Source organism: Microtus ochrogaster, unplaced genomic scaffold, assembly GCF_000317375.1.
Source record: "Microtus ochrogaster isolate Prairie Vole_2 unplaced genomic scaffold, MicOch1.0 UNK4, whole genome shotgun sequence".
In the NCBI taxonomy this organism is placed as follows: Eukaryota; Metazoa; Chordata; class Mammalia; order Rodentia; family Cricetidae; genus Microtus; species Microtus ochrogaster.
Window position 1 is genome coordinate 8,102,593 of NW_004949102.1, and position 20,710 is coordinate 8,123,302.

General features: G+C 37.2%; 1 protein-coding gene across 3 annotated transcripts in view; it reads left to right on the forward strand.

Moving 5' to 3' along the window:
- The window catches only part of Mkln1 (muskelin 1), a 121,235-nt gene that overhangs the window by 56,374 nt on the left and 44,151 nt on the right, over window positions 1–20,710 (forward strand). For all 3 annotated transcript variants that reach the window (XM_005365794.3, XM_026788555.1, XM_026788556.1), the window contains 3 exons: window positions 8,469–8,546; window positions 9,296–9,361; window positions 17,031–17,143. In XM_005365794.3, the coding sequence (XP_005365851.1) occupies window positions 8,469–8,546; window positions 9,296–9,361; window positions 17,031–17,143 (257 nt within the window). The remainder of the gene's footprint in view (window positions 1–8,468; window positions 8,547–9,295; window positions 9,362–17,030; window positions 17,144–20,710) is intronic.

Here is a 20,710-nt window from a genome sequence, read left to right on the forward strand (position 1 = left end):
TTCTTTTTTTTTTTTTTATCCTCAACAGGGTTTCTTTGTGTTAACAGCCTTGGCTGTTCTGGAACTAGCTCTGTAGACCAGGCTGCTCTATCTCCTGAGTACTGGGATTGAAGGCATGTACCACCATGCTTACTCTTTGTATCTTTTTTATAACATCTTTAGATGAATGCCTAGCTAATCATCAGATTTTAAATTTTTCTCACATTTATTAAAGATATAAAATTATATTTACTAAAATTTTTGTCTGGTTCACTATTTTCTTAATGTAATGAAATGGCTTTTTTTCTGAGTCATAATTTTATCGATATTATTTTTTAATTTCCAAATGTATCCCTTTTTTGGGTTATTGTCTTTGTTACTGACTTCTAATGGAATTGAATAGTGGTCAGGTGCATGTATTACCAGCCCTTTCAAACTTATACTTGAGTGTGTAAATGTGGCCAGATTTGATCAGCTTTTGGAAATATCCATACTTGAGCAGCCTGTGAATTTGGCAGGTGTTGGGGGGCAGTGTTCTATATATATCTAGTAGCTCAGGTTTGTTAATCACATTGCACAAATCTTTATCAGTGATTTCTCTTTGACTCAGTTACTGAGAAGAATGTATCTTAGCATGTTTCCATGGAAGTTTGGGTTGTATATCTCTTTATGGTTTTTGCTGTGTCTTGTACACTGTAAAGATTTGTCACTTATATTAGTTTAATAAAGCACCGATTGACTAGTAGCCAGGCAGGAAGTATAGGCGAGGTGACCAGACTAAGAGAATTCTGGGAAGAGGAAAGGCAGAAAATCAATCACTAACCAGATGCAGAGGAAGCAAGATGAGAATGCCTTACCGAGAAAAGTTACCAAGCCACATGGCTGAACATAGACAAGAATTATGGGTTAAATTAAATTGTAAGAGCTAGTTAATAATAAATCTGAGCTAATAGGCCAAACGTTTATTATTAATATAAGCCTCTTTGTGGTTTATTTGGGGGACTGAACAGCTACAGGACCAGACAAGACAGAAACTTCTGTCTAAAGGTTCTGATTTTCTTCCTCTATTTTGTTGCCATGTTTTTAGTTACACTTCTTAATTTTTTTTTACTTTTAATTAAATTTTACTCTGTGTTGCTTACCTACTGTCATATAGTGTTTATACAGCATACCTTTTCAATTATTTTAATTCCATTATTTTAATAAAACCAGTAGTATTTATTGTTAAACATGGTCTCATATAGCCCAGGCTGCTTTATAGTTGAGGTTGACTTGGAATTCTGATCTTCTGGCCTCATCTTCCGAGTGTTAGGATTACAGATAGTTGCTAACTTGTTCAGTTTTATGTGGTTCTGGAGATTGAAGCCACAACTTTGTACATGTTATGCAAGTATTTGTTGAACTACAGTCTTTAGGCTCTTTTCAGTCTTTAGTTTCAGCCCTTTTTAAAAAGATTTATTTATTATGTGTACACTGTTCTGCCCTGCATGTATGCTTGGATGCCAGAAGAGGGCACCAGATCTCATTACAGATGGTTATGAGACACCATGTAGTTGTTGGAAATTGAATTCAGGACCTCTGGAAGAGCAGCCACTGCTCTTAACCTCTGAGCCATCTCTCCAGCCCTAATTTCAACCTTTCTATAACCTGTTTTAAAGATGTAACTCTTTTTTTTTTTTGCATTGTTTTTTTTTATTTTTTTTAATTTATTTATTTAATTAAGGATTTCTGCCTTCTCCCCTCCACCGATCAAGTCCCTCTCCCTCATCAGCTTGAAGAGCCATCAGGGTTCCCTGACCTGTGGGAAGTCCAAGGACCGCCCACCTCCATCCAGGTTTAGTAAGTTGAGCATCCAAACTGCCTAGGCCCCCCCAAAGCCAGTATGTACAGTAGGATCAAAAACCCATTGCCATTGTTCTTGAGTTCTCAGTAGTCCTCATTGTCCACTATGTAAGTCCGGTTTTATCCCATGCTTTTTCAGACCCAGGCTAGCTGGTCTTGGTGAATTCCTGAAAGAACATCCCCATTGTCTCAGTGTGTGGGTGTACCCCTCGTGGTCCTGAGTTCCTTGCTCGTGCTCCCCCTCCTTCTCCTGATTTGGACCTTGAGATTTCTGTCCGGTGCTCCAATGTGGGTCTCTGTCTCTGTCTCCTTTCATCGCCTGATGAAGGTTAATATTCAGGAGGATGCCTATATGTTTGTCTTTGGATTCACCTTCTAATTTAGCTTCTCTAAATTATAAGCTCACTGTCCTTTATTTATGGCTAGAAACCAAATATGAATGAGTACATCCCATGTTCCTCTTTTTGGGTCTGGCTTACCTCATTCAGGATAGTGTTTTCTATTTCCATCCATTTGCACGCAAAATTCAAGAAGCCCTTGTTTTTTACTGCTGAGTAATACTCTAATATGTATATATTCCATACTTTCTTCATCCATTCTTCCATTGAAGGACATCTAGGTTGTTTCCAGGTTCTGGCTATTACAAACAATGCTGCTATGAACATAGTACTCTTATAAATGTTATTTATTTTTGTTATTATTTTTTGTGTGTATGGTGTATGAACACATGTGAGTGCAGATGCATGTACCTGTGTGTCCACATGCAGAGACCAGAGGATGATGATGAGTGTGTTACTCTGTCGTTCTCTTACCTTGTTCTTGAGACAGAGTCTCTCACCGTACCTGAAGCTCACTTTTCGACTAGGCTGCCCAATTGCTCAGTCTCCTCCTGAGTTCTTCCTGTCTCTTCCCCCTACCGTGGGGGGGTTATAGGCACTCAGTCAGGCCCAGCTTACCATTTTACTTTTTATGGTTTGTTATGCTCTTTATTTCTTCTTTGTGCTTGTCATCTCTTCCCTTTAATATTTTCAGTTTACTCTTTGTTTACTTGGCTCTAATGCATTCCACATTATATTTCGGATAAAAATTATAGCAAATATACAGTTAACAAAATTTGTCAGTAGCTTTTTGTTTTCTAATATATAAATGGAGTTTCTATTTTAATTTATTTACAACTCATACATTCATTGTCACTTATGATGGCATAGTTGAGGCCCTATAATCTTGCTTCATCTTATACAGAGTTCATGAGTTTCCACTCATCTTTACTGATTTCTTTTCTCTTTATTACTGTGTATGTTTTTGATCTTACATCTAAGATTTTATTTCCTTTGCCTTAAAGCAGCCTTTAGAAATTCTTATAATAATAAGGGTAATTCTTTTTGTTCATCTGAAACATTTGTCTTCTAAAGATGTGCAGTTTTTGTTGGATGTAGAATTTTTGACTAGCAATTTTTCTTCTTTTGCTTTTTTGAGATGGGTTTTTCTGCATAGCCCTGGCTGTCCTGGACTCTGTAGACCAGGCTGGCCTTGAACAGATCCACCTGCCTCTGCCTCCGGAGTGTGAGTGCTGATTAAAGGCGTGCGCCACCACATCCACCACCGCACAATTAATATTTTCAAGCATATTTTATTTATTATTCTGCTGTTAACTGGCACCTATTGTTGTTGTTATTTTTCTACTTGTTTCTTTGAAAGAAATCTGTTGTTTTTTTAAATTTGTTTAAATAGTCCATCTTCACTTTAGCTTGTTTTGTAGAGTTACAGTGCTGCACTTGTCAGCCTGTTAATTATGTGATTTGTTTTACTCTTAGTTTCATTTATCTCAATTTTTTACTTATACTATTAAGTTTGACATTTTTGTTTAATTTTATGCTTTGAATTCTTTATCTCATTTCAGTTATCATCACTAGTGTCTCCTCCTAACACTTTGATCTTTATTTCTGTAATGCTTCAGGGCTTTCTCTCTCTCTCTCTCTCTCTCTCTCTCTCTCTCTCTCTCTCTCTTTCTCTCTCTCTCTCTCTTTCTCTCTCAACTTTGACAATTGGCGTTTTATGTCTTTGGCTGTTTCCATCTGCTATCAAGATTACTTTTCAACATTTATGTCTCTTTGGTACTGAGGTCTTAGACCAAGACTTTCTTACTTTCATGGTTTTGTTTAGCTGTTTCATCTGTTGTGCCCAGCAGGTCCAGTTATTCCAGGGTCTGAAGAGGCGCTACCTGAAAGAACATGGGCGCGAGAGAGAAATGGAGACCAAGCAAGCCAAACAGGATTTTGTTCTCAGTTTGTCAAGGTCTCCGTTTATTGAAGCAAGCTTTAGTCTTAAATACTCCTCAGTGAGAAACTCGGGCAGGGGGAACTGTTGGGGAAGGGGGAAGGGAGAAGGGGGAAGGGATTCCGCAGCTCTACAGCTTAGCGGGGCAGTTACAGTGGCTAGAACACCTGCTGTTAGTGATAAGCAGCAAGCACTAAAGACACTCCGTGGTGCTTTCCAGAGCTTGAGTCTCCAAGGTTAGCATGTAATGTTTTGGTTACCTTTAACTGTTCTGACTCAAGGTTTTTACTTCAAGGCCCTGTGAGAAAGGAGAAGCCTGAAGTGGCTCCTGACATCCCCCTTTCCTTTTCCATATCTTAGCGTAAATCTGTGTTGGTTCTTAGTAATCTGGATGGTTTTTAGTTATCTTCAGATGTGCTAGGTGCAGTGGGTGGCACTGCTTTTAATCGCAGCACTCAGGAGGCAGAGAACAAAGCAAACTAGTATTAGAGCAGGTTTCTCCTGGCTAATTTTATGAGTCAGAAGGTAGAGCTATTCTGAGTAGTAAGTTTCTGTACTGTCTTCCCTTGTAATTCTGTTTCTTCTCAGCAGTGCTCAGTAATGCAAAGCTGCAGTCTCTTCCCACATAACCACCAGTCTGCTTCCTGAAACATAACTTCTTCCCATAATTCTCTCTGACTATGCCTTCATGCCTTTGTTTTTGTTATATTCTCTTTGCTGTTTACTTTTGTTTTTATTTTCCACATCCAATTTATTCTCCAAGACTAGTTCTTTCCAGGTAGCTTTTTTTATTCTTTACCTGGTATTCTTTCTCTCTAATTCCTGTTTGATTGGGTGCCATATTTCTCATTTGGTACACAAAAAAGATGAATAGTTTTCTAACAAGTATAATTCCAAATACTATGTCATCATCACCGTTGTTGTTGCTGCTGCCACCACCACCACCACTTGTGTTTGAAGTTTTACAATGGACCTTTTTTTTTTAAGTTCTTTTATATGATCTTTGTAATTGTTATAACTGCTTTCTGGGGGTATGTGTAGTATTATCGATGACTCTGTTACATGAAGGAGAATGATTAATTTGCTATGACAGCATAACTAATCAGTGACAGAGCTAATTTTTGGGCTCCCATAGTCTGGTACCATTCTCTATACTTTTAATAGCTGTGCGTTACTGCTGTAAATTTTAACTAGTACAATGTGCTAGTTAGTTAGCTTTCTGTAAGATAGCTACTTTATGTATTTCTGTTACCAAAATATAAGTTAGAGTGTAGAATTAATTACTTGGGCTCTCTGTGTCAAGACATTTTAGTTTACAGCCCTTGACTGTGTGGACTCTGGGCCTATAGTGATGCAGACTGTCATGGTGATGGACTATGTGGTTAAAGCTACTTACCTCATGGCTTGACAGGAAGGAGGGAGGGAACTAGATATAACTTTCAGAGGCACATTTCTGGTGGTCTACTTCCTCTGACAAGGCTTCACTTCCTACAGTTTCCATACCCTCTGCTGTCTATGCTGTGATAAAACACCACAACCAAAAGCAGTATATTAGTCTGGGTTCTCTAGAGGAACAGAAGTTATAGAATGAGTCTCTCTCTCCATATATATATATGTGGGCTCTATTAGAATGGTTTACAGGGCCGGGCAGTGGTGGCGCATGCCTTTAATCCCAGCACTTGGGAGGCAGAGGCAGGTGGATCTCTGTGAGTTCGAGCCCAGCCTGGTCTACAGAGCTAGTTCCAGGACAGGCTCCAAAGCCACAGAGAAACCCTATCTCGAAAAACCAAAAAAAAAAAAAAAAAAAAAAAAAAGAATGGTTTACAGGCTGTGTGGTTCAGCTAACCCAATAATAACTGCCTATGAACAGATGTTCCAAGAATCCAGTAGTAGTTTAGTACACAAGGCTGGATGTCTCAGTTGTCTTCAGTATACAACAGAATCCCAGTGAAGTAGGCTCTACTGCCAGCTAAGGAATGGACTTGTTAGCAAGAGCAAGCAGGCAAAGAGAGACAGTTTTTTCTTCCATGTCCTTTATTAAGGCTGCCCGCAGAAAGTGTGGCCTAGATTAAAGGTGGATCTTCCCATCTGAAAGACCCAGATTAGACGTGAGCCTTCCCACTTCAAATTACTTAATTAAGAAAAAAAAATCCCTCACAGGTGTGCCTAGTCATTTGAGTTTTAGTTAATTGCATATGTAGTTGACAACCAGGGAAAGCCATCACAAGCAGGAAAGGGTTTATTTCACCTTACACTTCCAGGAGGGGGAAGATTCCCAAATCCTATAATAAAGGAGGTTTTAGTCAGGAACGCTGAATAAAACAAGGCTCTAAAATTATGAAATTATGTAATAGACACATTCACTAAATTAAATTGTACTTCATATACTTCTCCTTCCTATAATAATGAAAATGTAAATGTCACCTTCTAAGTGTGTAAGAACTTAGAGGTGAGACAGATTCTCGAACTGTAGCCCTGGAAGGCCTGGAACTTATTAGATAGCCCCAGCTGGCTATACTAGTCACACCTAAGACTTCTGCTTTGGCCTCCAGAGTACACGGACTCAGGCATCACCACCACATCTAGCTTGTACTGACTTAAAAAGTTTTTCTGTTGATTTGATAAGGTTGCAAAGGCAAAGAAGAAAGAAATTCGATGATTATATAGGGTTGTTTACGACAGCTTCTTAATCCAGAAAAGAAAGAGATTGGGGAGGTTGTTTAAATTCCAAGTAGGCAAGTTATGAAAAAGAGACATTTTTTGAACAAGTTTTTGTTTTCAATGACACAGGAAATCCTCATTTAGATAGAAATCAGGGTCAAGGGATAGAATTGTTGAGAGAATGAGCACATTGTCAGTTATCTCTTTGGATACATGTAAAAGAAACCTCGAACTTGGTACGGAAAAGTCTCTGGATGACTTAACAGGAAGACCAAAGGGGGAGGAAGCTTTCCTGGTTGGTTGATTCAGTGATCTAGTAGTGTCTTTATCTTTCTCTGCTCTGTCATTACTATAGAATTGATTCTTTTCCTAGCTTTACAAATAGAATTTAGTAGTTGCATACATTATATATTGCATGTGTGTGTATGCGTGTCCAGAGAACAAAAGTCTTTTTTCTTGACTGTGTGTCTGTTTAGAAGCAATGAAACATTGCTTACAAGTCCTTTAGAAGATTGCTCCTGTATTGTTATCTAGAATTTGACTTTATATATCACTTATGAACTTGTGACAGACATGGGTGTAGGGTGAAAATTATTTGGAGTAGAGAGATGAGTTGGGGAAGGGCACTCTCCATAGTAACTAGTGATATATGTAATATATAATATATAATACTTATATATATCTATATCATATATAGACATAATATCATATATAATCAATATAGTATAGTGATAACTCCTCCAGGAAGTAGATGAAAAGTTTACTGAGCAAAGATTGAGAAGAAAAACAAAGTGGAATCTGAGTCCCAGCACCACTACTTAACATATGTGTGAGTTTGATAAAGTTCCTCAATTCTCTAAATAGGTATTTCCCCATCTTAGAAGAGGAGATGCAAATCCTTCTAGGGTTGTTTTTAGAATTAAATGAACTAAGACAAAATGGATTTTAACATTTGGCAGCATCAATAAATATAGTTTCTGCTGGTGGTACTTTTATCTGTTACTTTGTACCCACAGAAAACTAGAATTTGTGTTTTAAAGAGTTTTTTTCTTTCTCTGAGGTTGTACTATAAAGTGCCTACGCCAAAGCTGTTGCGTTCATATCTTCTTATTTAGGGCTTGTTCGGTTTCTTTTTGTTTTTGTTTTTTGTTTTTTTTTTTGTAATCTGGTAACAAAATTTATGAACTCTTAAGTACTTTTCATGGGGAAGACATTGGAATTCAAGAATCTATTTATTATAAGGGGTAAAGATTTTTAAAGTAGTAAATAAAATAAAGAATGGTAGTGGAAAATCACCAGAAAGCAAATATTCTTCCTGACTTTGATTATTCTTTCTTTTCCCATTTGTATTTGATGCCCAAAATGATATATGACTGTGTTTCATTGAAATAAAACATATATTCAGATTATTTATTAACTATTTTCTGTTGCTTCTGGTTTTCAACCTTAAATTGTCATCTTGACTTTTTTCCTCTTAGTGTTTTCCTTCTTTCAGGGTTTTATGGAGGTTACATGCTTATTCATGAATGCAGCAGTAACCTTATAGCAATGAATATAGTAATTGTGGAAACGTACATTTAATATGGGCTGCTGCTAATGCAATTAGTTTCTGTTGTTGTGTCAACTAATCATTTACTATTTATATTTGGTAGTATATTGGGAGGTTGGAGAATCAGCTGAGCTGTAATTCTTATTTTTAATACTTGCAGATGGCCTATTTAATCAGTATATCAGTCAGCAGGAATATAAGCCACGGTGGAGTCAGATCATTCCTAAGAGCACCAAAGGTAAGCTGCACTGTCCTTCCTGGCCGTTGTTATTGGTTTACCCCAAAGTTCTCCCACTCTGTTAATGAAGAGCACGTGTTTCCTGTAGAACATGGGTTTCTTAACTAGGAGGCAGAGTGGATTATTATACATCGTTTTTTTTCTCCTGAGGCTATGGATTGAACTAAGAGCCTTGTACAAGCTAGGTAAGCACTCTTACCAGTAAACTATAGTCCCAACCCTAGTTTATTGTATTTAAATTATCTTTTAAATCTTTTTTATCACTATGACAAAATGTGTTTTTTTACACATTTCAGTTATTTTATAGTACTCCTGTGAAAATCCTGTGTACAGAGTTAGATGATGTCAATTTTACATACAAAAATCAGGGAAGTTCATTTGCCAAACTAATAAATTCAACTGATGGGAGATTTATGATGTAAACCTTAGACTTCCTGGTTTATATCAAATGTGATATTAGAATCCTGTTATCTTAGGGCTGAGAATATAACTTGGTGTTTGAATTCTTGCTTATCTTTTATGGGAACCTGGGTTTTATCCTCAACACACATGTACATACACCATTTCCTAGAGTCCTATAACTTTTTGAATAGTTGAAACAAAGATATTTCTTCTTTTCACTTATTTATACTATTTTGAAGGAGTACATGCAGAGTGTTTGTTACTACCCTTTATATACTTATAAGTGAAGTTACTCCAAAATTGAAAGTTTTATTATTTCTTTATAGAAAATACTTTTTCTTCTCCAGGTGATGGAGAAGATAACCGACCAGGAATGAGAGGGGGCCATCAGATGGTTATCGATGTTCAGACAGGTGAGTCACACACTAGCAGTGTGCCAGCAGAGTTCTAGAGTATGGGTTGAGCTCCTCAGTCCATGCCAGAATCATTGGTCTGCATTTCAGATGCTTTATGAGAGTGGATATACTTCCCTTTCCATTTATGAAATAAGTTAAAGGTGACCAGTGGGTCTGTTTTACTTTCTGATCTTTAGGCAAGCTTTATTTATTAAAACACAGTTGAAATGCCATTACAGTTTATTGCTGTGATAACTGTGGGAAAGAGACCATACATGACAGGGAAAGAACATATGTGAGAAAAAAAGATAATTTAAAGATAATGTATGGGATTTGAAGGTGGAAACAAAGATTCAAGTGATAAACAAATGTCATGAAAGAACTTAATGTGAACAATGTGACTGAAGATTGAAGTTATTGTGAAGCTCAAAAGATGAAGGTATAGATATCTGTTTTATACAGTAGGGACGGAATTTCAGCAGGTTCTAAGAGTCCAAAGGCCGTATTGCCATTCCTGTTTGTCTAAAGTAGAAATTGTAGTTTTAAGAAGTATAATGGGACAGCCAAGTGGTGATGGTGGACACCTTTAATCCCAGCACTCGGAAGGTAGAGGCAGGTGGGTCTCTGTGATTTCGAGGCCAGCCTGATCTAAAGATCTAGTTCCAGGACAGCTAGGGCTCTTACACAGAGAAACCCTGTCTTAAAAAACAAAAACAAAACAAAAAACAAACAAAAAAGTATAGTGGGAATCACTATTACAGTCATGTGATTTTAATTTTGTATGCATATATTTTACACACACACCTGTGTGTCCCATGTTTGTGTGTGTGCACCCATACATAAATTTTTGCACATTTATGCATGTGTATGTGGAGACAAGTTGACATTGAATGTTGTCAATCTCTCTCCCCCTGTGCTGGGATTACAATCTATGTATATAATCTGGCTTATTTAAGTGGGTGTTGGGATCAAACTCAGGTCCTTGTGTTTATGTGACAAGCACTCTACTGGCTGAGCCATCTCCTAGACCCTGCTTTTAATTTCTTAATGGTGGCTTCTGTACTTGTAACCCTTTCATCTCAATCTCAACCTCCCTGCTCATTACTTGGTGAAAATTTAAAATACTGCATTAAATAATAATGGCAATTTTAGAGGAGACACCTTCAGTTTTTCCCCATTCAGCATGATATCTGCTATTAGTTTGTTATACACATACTTTATTATTCTGAGGTATGATTCTTGTGTTCCTGGTTTCTTTGGGACTTTTATCATGAAGGTATGTTGAATTTTCTTAGATGCCTTCTTTGTATCTGTTAGGATAATCCTGTGACTTTTACCCCCTTGATTGTATTTATAAACATATAATAATATTATATATTTATTTATAAATAAATATAAATATTAAAAATATTTTTATTTTATATTATTATTATAAAGTAATAATAATAATAATATAAAATAAAAATGCTAATTTGCATGTGTTGATACATCCCTGTATTCCTGGGATGAAACCAGCATGATTGTAGAATATAGTCTCTCAGTGTATTGATGAACTTGGTTTCCAAGACTTCTATTAAGGGCTTTTACATGTGTATTCATCTAGGATATATGTCTCTGGTTCTTTTCATTATTTCTTCATATTTGTACATATACATGTATATATGGTATACTTACCATGGTAGCGGATGGATGTGCTACTTTGGCCTACTGTATGTATGTCGGTTTTATTGATTATAGTCCTTGAATCTAACACCTCTCCTTTTAATAGCCTTTAATTGTGTCTTGGGTTTCATCTGTGGTCTAGGTAAAACAGTTTGTGTGGAGAGATTTTGTTTCAGTATGGATTGTCTTGTGTTAGGTTATTCTTCCTATGTAATTATTACTGAATTTAGGGGAAAAGCTCAAACAACACATACCTATCATTTGATGCCTGCAGAAGAAGTTATTGGGGATTTGTCATTTAGAAGCTCTCCTCTATCCTTCTGAACCTTAAACTACTTATATTAAAGTGCTTTGAAGCAAACAAAAGACATATGTCTCAATTTTTCTTGAAGTTTTTAATGAAGTGAATAAAGAGGACTTTGGATTGTTAATCATCATCAAACTTTCATGTGGTTATATTTGTACTTCTTTTTATTGTGTGTATGATTCCTGTTAGGGTATGAGTGTCAAGATATGCATATGAAAGTCAGGGGACATCTCTGTGGTCAGGTGAACTCAGGTCTTCAGGCGTTACCCACTGAGCCATCTCACTGTCTTCTTGTTGACACTTGATTTGTGTATGATGTTTGGCTTTCTCTGTTAACACATATTTGATCTAGTCTGTAGTTTCAAAATGGACAAACTCATTTAATCATGAATAGTGTGCCATCTTGTGGAGGTTTATACAATCAGCAGTCTGATTTACTCAGAGTAGAGTGATAGATATTACTGTTGAGCACTTGAAGTGAAAAAAGCCCATTTTATTTTACAAAAGGTGTGCAAATGGTGTATAAAAGGCCAAATTCTTTACTTTATGTTAACATTCCTTATTTTTTAATTCACGAACAATATGTAAATTGTACTACCAGAAGTAAGTAGAGCCATGATTTATGAGGTTCTGGTAACAAATGATATATTCTTGTACCAAAGAATAATTATAAGATTTATGGAGTAATAATTGATGGATTGATTGATGATTACCTGATGTGGTCTCTTAAATGAGATTGGCTTGAAATTTTGAAAGTAGGCTACTGCTAACAATATTACCACCATTCTCTCTTGTTTCCTGTGTGTTCCTTTTCAGTCGTTCTGCAGCAAGTTCAGACTCTAACCGCTCTGCTTAAGATTGTTTTTAGTTCCTTCATTGTCTATGAAATTAAGTTTAGGCCATAATAATTGGATCTTGACCATGATCTAGTCACTGTCTTTTTAAACTTCCTGTCTGCATACTACCTTTGTGTCCAGATTTTCTGTACATTTTCTGTAATTTAGTTATTCATCATACAGCTTCTTTGCATGCTTTGTATGATTTTAGTTTTCACTGTATTTTTATAAAAGATAAACATTTGAAACATTAGGAAACTAGTGGTTAGGGAATTTTAGTGTCATACAGCTGTAGTTATAGAGTCAAGATTGGGGCTACAGTCTGTCTGACTTTGGAGTTTATGGCTTTTCAAACATTTTTTGTTGTGTTGTTCTGTTTATGTTTCTTTGTTATTTTACTTTGCTTGAAAGGCTTTTTTTTCTGTCCCACATTCTACTGACCAGAAGACAAAGCCACATTCTGACTCCAGGACAGAGACTACTCTTACCACAAATCTGACGAGTTCTCAGCCACATGTCCTCTTCTCCTTTAGAACACGTGTGCTTTTGCCGTCGTGTGGCACTTGGTCTATTCTGTGTTGTAGTGGTTTATGTACCCTTAGAGTTATGGCTAGACGGTAAGTTCTTCAAGGACAAGGGACTATTCCATCTCTTTCCATCTCCTACAGTGGTTTGTGAGTTCAAATCAGTACTTTAAACTTACCAAATAGATATGCTGAAGGGCTAGGACAATGCATACCCATGCTAGCCTATATTCCTATAAGCAGGAGAAATGGAAAGACAGGTTTGCTGCTGAAGAAGATTAGGTTCCTAGGCTATCATGACATGTTTACAGGACTTGTGTGGGAGGGCATGGGTTTCCAGTAAGCCAGCTTTCCTGCTAAGATTCCAGCTTTTCCTCTTCTTTTCTACACCTTCCTCTTACTATAATTCTCTCTAGACAGTTGTATAGGTTAATCCTTTTTGTCTTTGGTTGAGTAATGACACCTTCTGGTATTTATTTCTATATGACTTATCTTTGTGAGGTTTAAGTGATGAGGTGATTTAATTAAAATTTTTATTGTACCTTTTTTATTCAGGTAAATCAAAATATTAAGTTTCTACAAAATTCACTTAGTTGTACTATTGCTTCAGTCAGACCACCAAGCATCCATGAACAGGAATAACATCTTTGCCTAATTCTTTTGGGATGCTTGCCCTGTGCCAGATTTTATTTTGCTCAGCTATCAATGAGGCTGTTGTGGAAATGTGGGTTTTCTTTGCTGTGAGAGTTTATGCGTACAAAGAGACCTGCTTTTCAGAAAGAACATTGAGAACTCAGAGCCCAAGAGAAAGGGTTATTAAAGTTAATGAACCAGGGTAACCTTATCCAGAGAGTGCCCAGAAGTACTATAAAACAAAAGGTCGATTGCTACTGCTATTTTAGTTATATGGGCCTCCCTCTACAAGCTTCAGAAATTAACAGGGTTAACTGCTGTTATAGTGAGGTCTTGGAAAATATTCTTAAGCCATATGAAAATTCTTTATTCTTTTTCCTGTAAAATTATGTGTCTGGACATTATTGTATGTCATCTGGGAAGCAGTGTTATTTTAACTAATGATAATAGATTGTTTTATAGTTATCAAATAAGATAGACTTTTAGTACTTTAAATAATTACCATTGTTTCATATTTTTCCAGTGCCAAAGGGATTCCAGGTCTTGGTTTGGAATCTAGTACAGTAATATTGTTGTTACAGTGTCTGGGGTAGTTAGGACTGAAAGGTAGCTGGAAGTTTGTTTGTTTTCCTTCTTTTTAAATAGAAATGTTCATTTTTGACAACTTGTATAACTTAAATCTGAGGAACCTCTGAACAGAATTTTGTAAATAAAAAAACTTAAGACTGAGGAAGATAAAGTGGCTTGTGCTTGATCGCTCTGTATTAATTTCTTGCCACTGTTACTAGAAACCTCTGAAAAATAACTTGGGGGAAGAAAGTATTTTGGTTCATGGTTTTAGTCCATTGTTGTAGGCATCATGGTGGCTAGGAAACAGAGAGAGAAAAGAAGGGAGGAAGGAAGGAAGAAAGGAAGGAAGGAATAAAGGGGGGTGGAGGGAGGGAGGTCAAGGACCTAAGAGAAAATATTGCCCATTGTTCTAGCCAGGCAGTGCACACCTTCAATCCCAGCACTTGAGAGGCAGAGGCAGGCAGATCTCAATGAGTTTGAGCCCAGCCTGGTCTACAAAATGAGTCCCAGGACAACCAGAGGTTACACAGAGATACCCTGTCTCAAAAAAACAAAACAAAACAAAACAAACGGGGGGAGGGGTGGAGAGAGAGAGAAGAAAAAAAGGTCCAAAGTAGTGCTTCTGGCTGTGACTGAGCCTTTAATAATGAGCCTGTAGGGGACAGAAGTTCAAATCCAAAATCTCTGCTAAGACACAAGGCAAGCTCTTAAAAGTAAGCCTCTTTAAAATAAGTTAGATACAGTTCTAACATAAAATGACAGGATAGACATTTCCATTCTGAAGTGGAGGGATGGAGGCATAGAAATGTATCTGTAGCTCATATCCAGCATCTGGGGTATGTGATGGTGTGAAATGAGAAAAAGACATGCAGTTCAGAAACAGTGTTGACAGTCCAGCTCTAAAAGGGGTTGCTTCTAACCATTTGATGATTCCAACCCTCATGGCCTCTCTTAAAGGCTAGCTTTTCTTGACATGCAGCATTCCTCGGTATACGTTCTGTGTTCCTGAAATCTCTTAACTTCCTAGGTGTTCATTTGTGTCTTTGTCTTCATTCTTGCAGCTTCATGCATTTCCCTTTCAGGAACTCTATGCACATATTGTTTCACTTCTCAGCCTAACTTTGAAATCTAAGTAGAAACCTTCATGACTCTGTGACTCTAGCATTCTGTATATCTGTGAAACCAACATCAGGTAAACTACACTGAAGTCTGTTCTTAGCTAAAGTGGGCTCAATGCCTGGGTAACCTAGCTAGCGTGGTTAGTTAAATAATCTTTCGGAAATAACTTCATAGGTGAGGTCAGAGTGCCCTAGAAGCACTGATTTCTCAATGAAAAGTCTTCTAATTTATTTACTCTTTGCTATAGGTGTTCATCTGGCCAATTCCTAAGGTGCTTCCATGTCATCTTTCCTATTGTCTCATTGAGAAGAAACTAGCTTCTTTAATGATTCGAAGCAGTTCAGAAACCATGTCCTTCTTAGTTACAAATGTGTATACAGTTTTTCTAAACAACGTTTTTCAAATCTTTCTGTCTGCCTTTTGTTCTCAGTTTTCTCTGTAAACTAAAAGCAGCTAGCAGTTACCATGTCTTCTCACCTTCTGAGCTTCTGCTGGAATTGCCGACTAAGCTCTATCTCTAGCATCCTAAGTATTGTCTACAAACTTTTTGCAAACCAATTCCAAAGAACCATATGGCCTTGGTTACTCACCAGCAACAACCCTCCTTCTCTAGCGTCAAATTTCTATATTATCAAAACTTTTTGTGACTGTGACAAACAGTTTAGGCTTACGTTTTTTAGGGAATTTTTATCTACCAGCCTATGAAGAGTTTAGGAGAACTCATAGCATTGTAGCCAGGAAAGAGAGAGGGCAAGAGTGCCCGGACAGCATATTGTCTCACAGGACTCACTCCTTGTGACCTGCCTCTTACAGCTAAGGCTTCCTTCTGAGATTTCCAGAAATCTCCAGAATAGTACCACCAGCTAGGACCAAACCTTCAAGAATAGCCTTTGGGGGGCATTTCATTTTCAGACTATAGTGTCCAGTGAGCAACTAGAACTGAGTCTTCCGCTAGGGGGTTGTTCTTACACTGACAGCACTGAAGCATTTGTGAATGCTTCACTTGGAAAATTTACTTAAAATTATAAGTTATATGAAAACATGACAGAATCTTAGATGACAACCCAACTGTAAGTGGAGTCCACATGTAGTTTTGAGTTGTATATCTTTATGGTTAGATGACAGCTGCCATGAGTATATACAGTCTTAAAACACACGCTTCAAAGGGTCAGTGGCTTGACAGTTTGTAATCAGTAGGTATAACATTTTTACAGAGGGGGAATTATTTAACAAAAACAGAGAGGCATTGTATAGGGAGGGATCTGTGATATAGTATCAGGTGTAAAGATTCACTGAGAAAAAATTTGTCTATAAGTGCAACAGACACTTCAGAGTGACAAGAAATTGATTTCTCAAAATATTAATCTTTGAAAAGGAAGACTATTACAATATATTGGGGAAATATTAGCCCAATTTTCATGGGTTTACCATTGTTAACTATCAGTTTATTTTTAACTTCCAGCTAGTTTTAACCATTGCTTTGGCATTAGGGAGACATCACCTTTAATGTGATCCTTTCTCATACCCGCCCTCCCCACCCCAAGTAACAGCTACTTGTCCTCGTGTTACTCTTGAATTTTGCATTTCTTTAAATTTTGAGGCTTTTACAGTTTTGAGTAACTCTGTCAGCCTTTAGTAGCTAAAATTTGGCTGCGTTGTTAAGAAGCTGGTAAATATAAATTGTATACGGTTCAATAGACCAGTTCTTAAACTGGCTGTACCAGATTCATCTGGGATACTTTAAAAATACAGACTTTTTAGCCACTAAAGAATTTTGGAATCAGAATCTTGGGGGACATGGCCTAGTGATCTGATTTTTTAAATAAATTTGCAAAACATGTTTCTGCAGCAGTCTTTCCATATACTTAGGTTTAAGAACGGCTAGAGCACATTTTGAAAGCTACAAGTTTAACAATAATACTGTGAAAACAATGAAAAGTACCTTCTTAAATATTCTTTGAAACAATTGAGTGAGTCTGGTCCTTAACCCTTGTCCCTGTGGCTTTTTTTAATACATACCTTTTTGATTTTCATAGAGACTGTTTATTTGTTTGGTGGCTGGGATGGAACACAAGATCTTGCTGACTTCTGGGCATACAGTGTGAAGGAGAACCAGTGGACATGTATCTCTAGAGACACTGAGAAAGAGGCAAGTTCCTAGTCTTTTCATTCATGGGTATACACTGCTGCATGCTTGTTTTCTTCTCTGATGCTTCCCAGCAGTGGTAGTGCAAAAGAATTTTGAAGAAAATAAATTGGATGTAAGATATCTTGCATTTGAATTTCTATCCCTGGTTCATCAATTATTGGTGTAGCCAAGTCTACTTTGTAGCATTAAATAGCAATAGTTTTTTTTTTTAATTTTAAGCTACTTTACCTTAGAAATATAATCATATAATTTCTTTTCGTGCCTTAGCACTTTATTCTTGTTTCCAACATTCATCTTGTTTTTTTTTTTTTTTTTTTTTTATTGCACTGGTGAGGATGGAACCTAAGCCTCAAAGTGCAGTATCACTGGAGTAGTCTAGCCCCACCATCTTGTTTGTATTTCCTCTGGGAAGTGTGCTATTGATGTTTTAGTTCTATGCTGTCTAGCTTTTTAGAAATATATGCTTGTTTGTTTTGCCAGCATGCACGTATGTGCATCACATGCATGTCTGGGGCCTGCAGAGGTCATTGGATCCCTAGAAACTGGAGTTATGAATGGTTGTGAGTTACCGTGTGAGTTCTAGGAAATGAATCCAGGTCCTCTGCAAGAGCAGCCAATATTCTTAACTGTTATGTGTCTCTCCAGCCCCTTGTCTCATTTTGTCCATTTTGTCTCTACTTTGACCATTCACTATTTCACTGTACATTCATGTGCTACATAACAGTATTTAGCCATTGATAGCCCATGTACATGGTGGTGGGCTCATAAGATATTGTTTAGGCTATCACAGGCATAGTTGTTTATATGGATGTTGTATAGAATATTGGCACATGATGAAATTGCCTAACAATGCGTTTCTCAGGTTTAATCCTCATCATTAAGCTATACCTGTCAGTTTTTATAAGTGATATTTATTTTAATTGAAATGGTATCTATACATGTATTTGTTTTTGTGTCTATGTATGTATAAATGAAACATTTCTCTAATGAAAATAGCTTTGTTTTATGGCTTTGAATTAAGTACTTACATGATTATATGCAGGGGAAAAGCAAATATCACTCATGTTTCCCCCAAAATTGTTGTAAACCTTTTACCGTATTCTTCATCTAAGCTAGTTCAGATTGTAGACTGGAAAATAAACTATAAGAAAAAAAACAAAGGAGAAAAAGACCTAAGTCAAACCCACTGATTTTTGTTTAGGAAGACTGATTTCAAAAGATCTGGTGGTGTGCCTTCAGTCTTTGAAAATGAAGTTCTTTCTTACTCAGTCTGTTCCAAGGATTAATCATTTGGGTAATAATTATTTTTCCATAAAACCTTGAAATTCTGATTCCTTTTTCTCATCCCAGGTACATAAAAATGGTGTTCCATTTTCAATGTTGAAGTATCATGTTTTGAAATGGTTATTTCTGTCCTCAGCAAAAGTAAAAGACATATCTAAAATCTCTTTATTTATTCTCAGCCTTTTTGGATTGAGTTAATTACATCTGTAACTAACTATTCTTCCAGTAAGCATAGAGCTCATCTTCAAATCTTCCCTATTCATTGATTGTGTCAAGTTTATGCCACAGGTCCACTGATGTCAATGCTGCATTTCAATGTCCTTTGTCTGTGTTCTTCTCACTTTCCCTCTCTTCTCCTCTTCACTCCCTACTCTACCCAACTTATGAAATTGCCTAGACTGACCTTGATTTGTGATACTTCTTCCCGGAATTACAGGAATACATGACCATCTTAAGAGTTGCCTTAAGTTTGAGTCCAGCTGTGTCTACATAGGAAAGTTCCAAGTTAATCTGTGCCACACACCCAGATCCTGCCTTTAAAGAAACAAAACTAGTAAATGAATAATCTTTTAGAAACCTTAGCTTTGATTCTTACTGAGTTTTCTTTAACATCAGTCATTCATAGAACTCTAATGACATATAGTAGTAAGCATTTATTTGCTTCTGAGGCAGTGGGTTATCTGGGTCATTCTGTTGGTAGGTGCCCTCATTTGGGAGACAGCTGTTGGCTAGTCTACGGTTACTTCAGCTGAGACTACATGATCGTGTTTACTTAATCATCTGCCTATTTGTAGGCTAACTGGGACTTGTTCTTGCGACAAGGGCGGGTGTTGTGGGATATTTGTGTACTGTGAGGATACTTTGCTGTGATTGGTTTAATAAAGAACTGAACAGTCAATAGCTAGGCAGGAGGTGTAGAGGTGACTCTGAGGTGAAGAGAAAAAGGAAGTAGGAGATGTATCGAGGACACCATCAAGAAAGATACAGAATGTGACACACCAAATGGGAGAGAGGTAAAAGCCACATGGTAAAATGTAGGTTAACAAAAATAGGGGTTAATTTAAGTTATAAGAGCTAGTAGGAGCCGGGTGGTGGTAACAAATGCCTTTAATCCCAGCACTCAGGAGGCAGAGGCAGGCTGATCTCTGTGAGTTCGAGGCCAGCCTGGGATGCAGAGATAGTTCCAGGATAGCCAGGACTGATACACAAAGAAACCCTGTCTTGAAAAACAAAAACAAAACAAACAACAAGAAAGGAAAGGAAAGGAAAGGAAAGGAAAGGAAAGGAAAGGAAAGGAAAGGAAAGGAAAGGAAAGGAAAGGAAAGGAAAGGGAGAGATAGAAGAAAAATAGCTAGTGGACAAGCCTAAACTAAGGCTGAGCTTTGATAATTAGTAAGTCTCCGTGTCATTATTTGTGAGCTGCTGGCCCAAAGGAAAGTTTAATTATAGGCAGGGCTGCTAGGGGATGAAATAGCCGTGAACAGTCCACCAAAACCAAGGTTGCTTTTGTCTCATTTGTCAAAAAGAGTCAGATAGCTAAGTCCATGTATAGTGGGTTGTTAAAAGTACAAGAAAGTATGGGGGGTAATAAATCCCCAAAATAAAAACCATTGTACCTATCCCAATTTCTTTAATTTAGTGACAGCTTCCAGTTCTCATGCAGATTTGACCTCCACCAACTTGCCAGCCATATACCCTAACTGTGTGTGATGACTGCACAGACCATTTCTGCCATTTTACAATGTCCTCACTTGTCTCATTTGCCAGCGTTGTTCCCGTGTTCTCAGTGAGATCGCCCATCTCCAGCCTGTATGCTCTTTAACACTCAATTTAGACTTCCCTTCTTCAATATAGCCTGTTTTGAAGCTCTCTAAGCAGAATTTAAACCACCTTTGGTGCGCTCACATTTACCTGAAACTGGTTTGTATTCTTGCTTTCCCACCTGAATTCCTGATAGGCATAAAGCATATTATGTAGAAATTAAATTAAATTAAAGAAATAATAGATACGCTTTTGTAAATAATCAAATAATGTCAAATAAAAAGTGGGTATTGGAGTAAAGCAAAGGAATTATGAATGTAAAATTCAGGATAGGGTGTCCTGGGGTGAGGCTTTATGAGTAGTACAGATGTTATGTGTTTTTGAGACATACATGTTCTCACTAGATAAGGTAAACTAGCCTCGAATTCAAGGCTGTGCTTGAGCTTCTTCTCCTCCTGGCTTTACATATTCTGTGCTGGGAATACAGGCATGTGTCATTGTGCCCAGCTCATTTTGTTTTTT